The sequence below is a fragment of the Lactuca serriola genome, chromosome 9 (assembly GCF_051521515.1).
Source record: "Lactuca serriola cultivar US96UC23 chromosome 9, Lser_US96UC23_V15, whole genome shotgun sequence".
In the NCBI taxonomy this organism is placed as follows: Eukaryota; Viridiplantae; Streptophyta; class Magnoliopsida; order Asterales; family Asteraceae; genus Lactuca; species Lactuca serriola.
The window spans coordinates 70,912,248-70,921,444 of record NC_136416.1 but is presented as its reverse complement, the minus strand read 5'-3'; the positions used below and the strand labels follow the sequence as shown (position 1 = coordinate 70,921,444).

The 9,197-nt window shown below is 42.1% G+C and overlaps 1 protein-coding gene across 1 annotated transcript; it reads right to left on the bottom strand.

The window, feature by feature from the left end:
• Positions 1-7,874: 7,874 nt before the first annotated feature.
• Positions 7,875-8,495, bottom strand: LOC145075815 (uncharacterized). Its single transcript, XM_079021917.1, has one exon. The coding sequence runs from the start codon at positions 8,493-8,495 to the stop codon at positions 7,875-7,877; it is 621 nt and encodes a 206-aa protein (XP_078878043.1).
• Positions 8,496-9,197: the final 702 nt, after the last annotated feature.

Sequence of the window (9,197 nt, the reverse complement as noted above, 5' to 3'; positions counted from 1 at the left end):
AATATATTGACAATGTTTGTACCTTTATATCAAAATTTTGTTGATGGTGCTAATGATTTCTCACTTAAAAGGCTTAGAGCTTTGATTGACAAAGCCACTAATAGGGAGATGAATTCTTTCATGTGGGTAAATTGGATTCCTCTTAAATTTAACTGTTTTGTTTGAAGAGTATTTAAAAATAAGATCCCTCTCTTTCACAATCTTTTGAATCGCATAATAAATATGGATTCCTCTTTATGCCTCTTTTGCCGGTTTGAAGAGGAGATTCTTGATCATGTTTTCTTTGATTGCAGAGTGGTGAAGGCAATATAGAGTTCGTTTGTGGAGTGGGTTGTGATTCTTATCAAACAGCCTAATTAATGTTCAGACTTACTAGAGATATTGAATTCTAAGATTAGTGACAACAAAATTCAAAAACTTAAGTTGGCAATTACTTATTTTATTCTCTAGGTTATTTGGAAGGCGCGTAATTATATTATTTATAGAAAAGTTTGACGAGCCACGATGCTTTTGGTACATGACATTTGCAATAGCACAATTAATTTGCCTTGATTGGTGGATTTGATGTATCTTTTCTATTATAAATGTTCTCTTGTAGTGACTTGACTTTTTTTGTTTTTGGTTCAAACTCCTCCCTTGAGTCTGTTCTCTTTTGTGCTAATCTTATTCGCTTGACGTTCAACTTTTTTTTTTTTAAAGAAAACTGATTAATTACTTTATAAATGATAAATACCGAAAGTAAAATATAATTGAAATTAAAATATGATTGAATGACCTAAGTTAGATATTCCTTATATCTAATGGAGTAATGGTCATTGGTCAATGTAAAATAAATAAAAAAATCTATTTCTTTAATGATTTTGAGTTATTATAAACTGTTAAAAAAATAGTATTTATGCTTAAAAAGTTAAAAGAAAAAAAGTAAAAAAAAAATATATAAAATTTATTGTCTCACCGTCCCAAGGACAACAAAACCTGTGAGCCTTGTTGTAAAATACACGTGTTCGGTAAACACCCCTACACAGCCATGTGTAATCACCACGACTATATGAAGTTGTTTGTTATTATGATACACACGACTTGGTGATTGATCTTCAGGAACAATGATAATCTCTTTAAGATTTTTGATAGACTCACAAATGAGAGATTAAATATTCTTCTATTTTTTGTTCCTACATATCCTCCTGTCCAATGAAATGACGACATATGTAATATTTAATGTTCATTTAATGAAATTTAATGATATTTTAGGATACTAATATGACACATGTCATAATTTAAATGGATAGGAGGATTGGTAGGATTAAAAGGTAGGAGAATATTTAATTTCTCATGCAAAATTGGTTCGGAGAGGGACACCAATTATAAAAAAAACAAAGAGAAATTAAATTGATTCCTACCTTTTATGCCTACAAATATTCCTACTTCCTAACATTATTACAATTGTCAACATTCCATATTTTTTTAATCATCTCATTAAGAGTATATTAGGAATATATCAAATCAAATTAAATTGAATGGTGAAATGATGACACGTGTCATCATATTAGTGGGTAGGAATATTTGAAGGCATAAAAAGTAGGAGACAATTTAATTTCTCAAAAAGAAACACAAAATGAAGACAATTAAGTGAAACAAAATCTAATTGACTTGCCTGTGATATTTTTGACTTCCTGATCTAACTGAGTCATAATCTAATTGCGGTCGATCTTTATGATCGAATAAGCCCCTTATATATGAGATCGAAATTGAATCATAATTTGCTTGTGGTCTTTACCCCTTTAATCCAGCCATGAACCCTTCCAAAGACTTCACTTTATGATCGAGATCCTCCCATGATTTGTAATTCTACCTGATGCTAGCGTTTATTATTATTTTTTCTTTTTTCTTTTTAATTATTTTGGTTGTTAAAAAAAAGGTAAATAACATAAAAAACACTAAGTTTACACCAAAATTCTAATTTGACATAGTGTTTTTTTGTCTCAAATTTCACACTGTGTTTTCTAATTTTTAAGAATTCTGACCACTTGACCGGTCAACCCAGTTATATGCTAACGTTGCATGATGACGTGTCAATTTCGATAAAGTGACATGCTGATGTGTGAAAATTGAATTTCTTTTCCACCAAAAAACACTAAGTTTTTGTAACATCCATAAAATTCATGAAAATTTTACAATTTTCAAAAAATCCCAAAACCATCTATTGTTCACAAATTGTTTTCAAAATAATCCAACATCAAAGTTTTCCCAGAAATCACAACATGAAAAACATGGAAGTGCACGATCAAGCCTTTGCCTTCCCGCGATCATCCGAATTACCTAAAACAAAATCCACAACTGTAAGCAAGAAACTTAGTGAGTTCCCCCAAAATACCGCACAACAGTGACACACATATAATAACAACATACTATGGGCTCAATCAACCATCGGGTTGGAATGCCCCAGGCCCTCAACCATTGGGTTAGAATGCCAACATACTATGGCTACAATCATCATCGGGATGGTATACCCTAACCCTCAACCATCAGGTTGGAATGCCCACATACTATGAGTCTAATCATCCTCAGAATGGAATACTCTCGGCCCACAACCATTGGGTTGGAATGCCCACATACTATGAGTCCAATCATCCTAGGGATGGAATACTCTCGGCCCACAACCACCGGGTTAGAATGCACCGGCCTGTTGGCTTACACACAAAGCAGTAAAGCCTCAACCGCCAATCACACATATGAATGTATACCAAAAAATCACATAACAGTCTACAGACAGTCAAAACGATCTATAGATCACTAAGCATAACAACATCATATCTACCAGAATACCGATCTAACATATCATAACAAGATAGAAACATCCTATCTACCATGATACCGATCTAACTGATCATAACAACATAGCAACATGCATAATAGAATATCAAATCACTGGGTCGGCCTTGGTGCCTTCAACCCGCAAGTACAGTGAGGAAGACTCACCTCACAAGTAGTGATGAACTGGTAATATCAATTCCAACTCATAGCTCCAACTCAACTGCCTACTATCACCAATAACTACTTTGTTACAATCCCAAAATATCCTCAAAAGTTAAACTTGGTCATCCAATGTACAAGTCAAGGTCAACAGTCCATGTTAACCAAACTCGTCAAGTGCATCTTCTGACTCGTCGAGTTCCTTCATGTCTCAAAAAATCATGAAGAGCTCGAGGAAACACACCGAGTTACCAGAGCAACTCATCGAGTTCTTCAGCATCCAGAAAGCGGGAAAACCTGAACCAACTCGTCAAGTTGGCAGAACAACTCGTCGAGTTTTCCTATCGTTAATGCATTTAGACACTTCCAAGCGAAACCAAAACCCCAAACTATAGATCTAGTCTCTTGAGACTGAAATACCACGTAATGTTGGCAACTTTAAGTTTGTGGAAGCCAAGACTTGATAAAGTTGGCAACTTTAAGTCTATGGAGGCCATGAGATGTCCAGATCTGAAGTCTTAGCTTCATGACATGCTCAAATCCAAGATTGACTCCAAATTAAGCTAATAATGGCCATAAACCTTCAAATGAAGAGATCTAGCAAATGGATGATCAAGATAACGACTTTATACTTCCAAGTGGCTGCAACAAAACTGAAAATCCCGGATCTAAAGTTTCTCCCTTCAACTTTGCACCACCAACTCCAAGCTCCTTCAAGATAAACACCAAAGAGTACTCTCTAAGCTCACACACAATCAAAATGGGGAAAGAGGCACGATTAGGGTTTTCCCTAGACTAAGGGGACAGTGAGGGAGGCTAACAATGGGTCATAAGTTCTTTAAATAGGGTGCAAAACCCTGAAAATTAGGGTTTTCATGTTCAGCCTTCAACTCGAGGAGTAGACCCTGAAAAATGTGTGGCCATTAAAACTCTACACGAAGAGTTGGAGCCTTCCAACTCGTCGAGTTGCCCTGAAAATACATATATAAGATTTTAAATTCATACCTGGAAATTGGGATGTTACAACTCTCCCTCAGTTGAACTAGGCTTTGTCCTCAAAGCCTGCTGCGGTGAACAATTCCGGATAATGATCCCGTATCTTGGCCTCTGCTCCCAAGTCCACTCGGATCCCCTCTGTCCGATGCTGCCACTGTACCTTTACCAAAGGTATCTCCTTGTTGTGCATAACTTTTATCTTCCTTTCTAAGATAGCCACCAGCTTCTCAATGTAATTCAGGTGTTCGTCAACCTGAATGTCATCCAATGACACTACTGCATCCTCGTCTAGTATACACTTCTGCAATTACGAAACGTGGAATGTGCTATGAATCTGAAGGAGCTCCTCCGGAAGGTCCAGTCTATATGCCACTTTGCCAACCCTAACAATAACCCGAAACGGCCTAATATATCGAGGACCCAACTTTCCCCTCTTCCTGAAGCGAATCACACCCTTCCATAGTGAGACATTCAACAACACCATGTCGCGGACCTGAAACTCTAACTCAGATCAGTGTCGGTCGGCATAAATTTCTTGCTGACTCTGAGCAGTCTGCAATCGCTGCCTAATATGTTGAATCTTTTCGGTAGTCTGCATAACCACCTCGGTCTGACCTATGAAGCTGTGGCCAACCTCGCCCCAACAGAATACGGTACGACATCTCCGCCCATACAACAGCTCGAAAGGTGGAGCACCAATGCTGGAATGAAAGTTGTTGTTGTAGGAGAAATATGCAAGGGGTAGGTAGGAATCCTAACTCCCACCAAAATCAATAACACATGTCCTCAACATATCATCGAGGGTATGAATGGTCCTCTCGCTCTGGTCGTCTTTATGCGGATGGTAAGCGGTGCTGAAATGCAGTCTTGTGCCTAGTTCCTCATGGAACTTCGGCCAGAAATGGGAGGTCAATTGAACATCACGGTCTGAAATAAATAGAGCCCGACACCCCATGGCGAGCAATGATCTTGCAGATATACACATCAGCCAACTTCTCGTTCGAAGAACTCTCCCGGATTACGTGAAAATGGGCGCTTTTGGGTAGTCCCGGATTACGTGAAAATGAGCGCTTTTGGGTAGTCAATCTACGATGACCCGTATAACATCATATCCCTTCGCCGTCCTCGGCAACTTGGTAATAAAGTCCATCATGGTCTGCTCCCATTTCCACATAGGAACCTTTATAGGCTGCAGCTTGCCATGCGGCCTCTGATGCTCGGCCTTGACCATCTTGCATGTCATGCACCTCTCGACATACCAAGCAATCTCTCTCTTCATGCACGACCACCAGTAACTCAACATCATATCCCGGTACAACTTGGTGGCTCATGGATGAATAGAAAAGCGAGATTAATGAGCCTCCTCCAGTACAATATGTCTGACCCCACCAGACACCATAACCTACACCCGACTGCAACGAGTAAACAATCCACGACTATCCTGCACGAATCTGGTGATCTCACCCCTGATCCTCTAAATTTTCCAATTCTCCTTCTGTACACCCTCAATATAAGCTTCCCTGATCAAGCTCATGAGTGGAGAATCCATAGATATCCTCATACACGATACTGGAACTAAAGATCCAACCGACTTGCGGCTCAGGGCGTCTACCACAACTTTCGCTTTACCAGGATGGTAAAGGATCTCGTAGTCATAATCCTTGACTACGTCTAGCCACCTGTGATGCCTCATGTTCAGTTTCGATTGATCCATCATATGTCTCAAGCTCTTGTGGTCCGTATATATAGTACAACGGACCCTGTAGAGGTAATGTCTCCAGATCTTGAGGGCGAATACTACTGCTCCCAACTCAAGACATGCGTGGGATATATCGTCTCATGCGGCTTCAGCTGCTGTGAAGCGTAGGCTATCACCCGCCCTATCTTCATGAGGACTACCCCTAACCCAGTGATGGATGCATCATAGAAAACCACAAAATTCTCTACACCCTTAGGGATGGTCAATACTGGGGCCTCGCAAAGTCTCTTTCGGAGGGTCTCAAATGTTGTCTGTTGCTAAGGGCCCCACCGGAAATCCACCCCTTCCTCGTTAGGCTAGTGAGGGGTACTACCATCTTGGAAAAATCATGTATAAATCTCCGATAGTACCCTGCCAATCCAAGAAAACTTTTGATATCCGAGGGAGATTTCGGAACCTCTCACTGCATCATCGCCTCGACCTTGGCTGGATCGACCAAAATCCCCTTCTGGTTTATGAGATGTCCAAGGAGTTGAACCTCTCACAACCATAACTCACATTTCGAGAACATGGCATAAAGCCGTTCTCGTCTCAAAACTCCTAATAACTCACGGAGATGCTCCTCATGCTGCTCTTTGGTCTTAGAATACACAAAGATGTCATCAATGAATACAACATCCGAACGATCGAGCATCAGCCTGCATACCCGATTCATCAGGTCCATGAATACTGCTGGCGCGTTGGTGAGCCCAAACGACATCACCACGAACTCGTAATGTCCATAGAAGGTCCGGAACGCGGTCTTCTCCATGTCCTCCTCCCTCACCCTGACCTGATGGTACCCAGACCTTAGATCTATCTTGGAAAACCTAGATGCTCTGTGTAACTGATCGAAGAGGTCATTTATCTGTCGAAGGGGATAACGGTTCTTCACCTTCAACTTGTTCAGCTCCCAGTAGTAAATGCACATCCATTGTGAACCATCCTTATTTTTGATGAAAAGGATCGACGCTCCCTTTGGAGAATTGCTCGGGCGAATGAACTGCTTGCCTAGCAGCTCCTGCAGCTGAGATGACAACTCTTGCATCTCTGGCGATGCCAATCGGTACGACGCCTTGGTAATAGGGGCCGCACCTGGCACAAGGTTGATCTTGAACTCGACCTGCCTCTCAGGAGGCACTCCAAGTAACTCCTCCGGAAACACATCAGCGAAATCTATAACAACTGGAACATCGGAAACCGAGACCTGATCCCTAACCAACGTATCCACCACATACGCCAAATAACCCGCACACCCGTGCTGAATATACTGTCGAGCCCTGGCGGCTGAGCAAAACCCTGAACCCAACCTGGTGCCCTCACCGTAGATAACTAGTTCTCCCCCACTCGGGGTTCGAACTACCACATGCCGACCCTCGCAGTCGATCATGGCATCAAAACGACTCAGCCACTCCATACCCACTATAATGCAAACATCCCCCATGGGAGTTAGAATCAAGTCAATGGGGATGGATACCCCCAAAGGTCTCTAGAATGCAACTCCGATAAACTGATGAAGTAGAAACCTTGTGTTTGTTGGCCATGGAAACTAGCAACGGATACTCTAGCTCTCATAAAGGCAAACCGAACTCCCTACTAAACGATCGAGAGACAAATAACCGACTCACCCCCGAGTAAAACAATACAAGAGCAGACAAGGAGTTCACTAAAAACGTACCTAACATAGGTACAAAATATGAGTATATAATAAACATAATCAATAAAAGAAGGAATAGAAACATACCGGCCACAACATCTGGTGCAGTCCTAGTCTCCTTGGCAGTAAGCTGGAACGCACGTCCCTGAGCCCTCGAGGGCTCTACTCTACCTTGACTCCCGTCAGTAATCCTCAAGGTAGCCGACGCTGGAGCCTGCTGAGGCCTAGCAGCTAGTAGGGGGCACTGGGAGTTCATATGGCCCACTTGCTCACAATGGTAACAAAATCTGATCCAAAAGCTAGAGTCTGCTGCCTACAATCCCTAACAATGTGGCCCTGTTTTCTACACTTGTGGCACCCTGATGAAGATCGACAAAGCCCATCATGCAGCTTGCCGCACTTCCTACAAGTACGACCCTTATGACTCTGCTGCCTGGAGTCAGTGGCCCTAAACTGTTTCGACACAGGCTGTGACTGCACCGGGGCCTGCCTCTGCTCTCTCAACTACAACTAAATCTCAAGCTCTCGCCGCCTAATGACCTCTTGTAACTCTCGTAAAGTATCACAATGTTGGGTAGCAACGAACTGTCTGATGTCAGTCTTGAGCATGCTAATATACCGAGTTATCTGAGCCTGCTCGGAAGCAAACTCCGGGCAAAACATCGCCCTCTTGGTAAACATCCGGGTGATCTCCGTCGCCGTCTCCGATCCCTGTCTCAAATCCAAGAACTCCTGAGCCAACATCTCTCGCTTAACCCTAGGAATGTAATGAGTGTGAAACATATCCCTGAACTGATCCCAAGATACTACTGCCCTCTGCTCATCAGAGTATGATCCTATAACAACTCTCCACCAGTCCTTTGTTATAGACCTCAGGAGGTTCAGAGCGCATCTGATCTTCTGGTCAGTAGGCCATGAACAGGTGAAGAAGCATCCCTCCACATCGAATATCCACCTCATGGCTACAATCAGGTTCTGAACTCCATCAAAAGTCGGAGTTTTCGTATTATCGAAGTCCTGATTTTGTAACACTCGTCCTGTTCCAACACCCGCAACCGCCACGGTTACGGAGGCTGCAGCAGCAGCAGTCTCAGCAATGGCTGCGTATCTGTCATCAAAATACTCAATCATCGTGGCCTTGATAGACCCGAACATCTCCGGAATCTGACCCCGGAAAATCTCAACCACCTCATCACAGATAATCTCCCTGATGCGATCCTCTGTCAACGTTGGCCTATCCTGGCTGCCAGCTCCTGATCCTGAGCCGGACCCGACCTGAAATCGCCTCGTAACCACCATACTAAAAATATACCAGGAAGATAGTAGATATTCCATATATTAACGGGGAACCAACTCCCAACAAAACCCTATGGGTTGTAACTTCCTTGCTACGCGTATGGGTCCTATTCTTTCAGTAGTACGGCTCATACTACCTTCAACACCTACCCATATTTGCCTCAAGGATCATCACATCACCCTAACCATATACATAACCATAGAAGAGCTCTCAATCCTCATTCCTAGAGGAAGCCTAAACATCTCACAACTGGCCGACTAATCCCGCACGACTCACTCATGAAACTTCCACCAACCCGACAGCACTTGTGTATGCTAGCCATACATAACGTTGGACCCTATAGACATCTGAATATCTAATCCTACCCTAATCCCTTCATCAAACAAGAATAGGAAATAGGGCCAAACCAAACATTCACAGGCTATAAGATCTTGGTTATATACAATCGTGATGCATACACTAAGCAACTACAATAATGATGTCAATTTCATAAAAACAAAGGCCATAGGCTATCAGGCATCTTATAATCAGACAAT

What these genes read in the sequence shown, in the direction of transcription:
- LOC145075815 (XM_079021917.1), bottom strand. Translation starts at nt 8,495, where the DNA reads ATGATTGAGTATTTTGATGACAGATACGCAGCCATTGCTGAGACTGCT.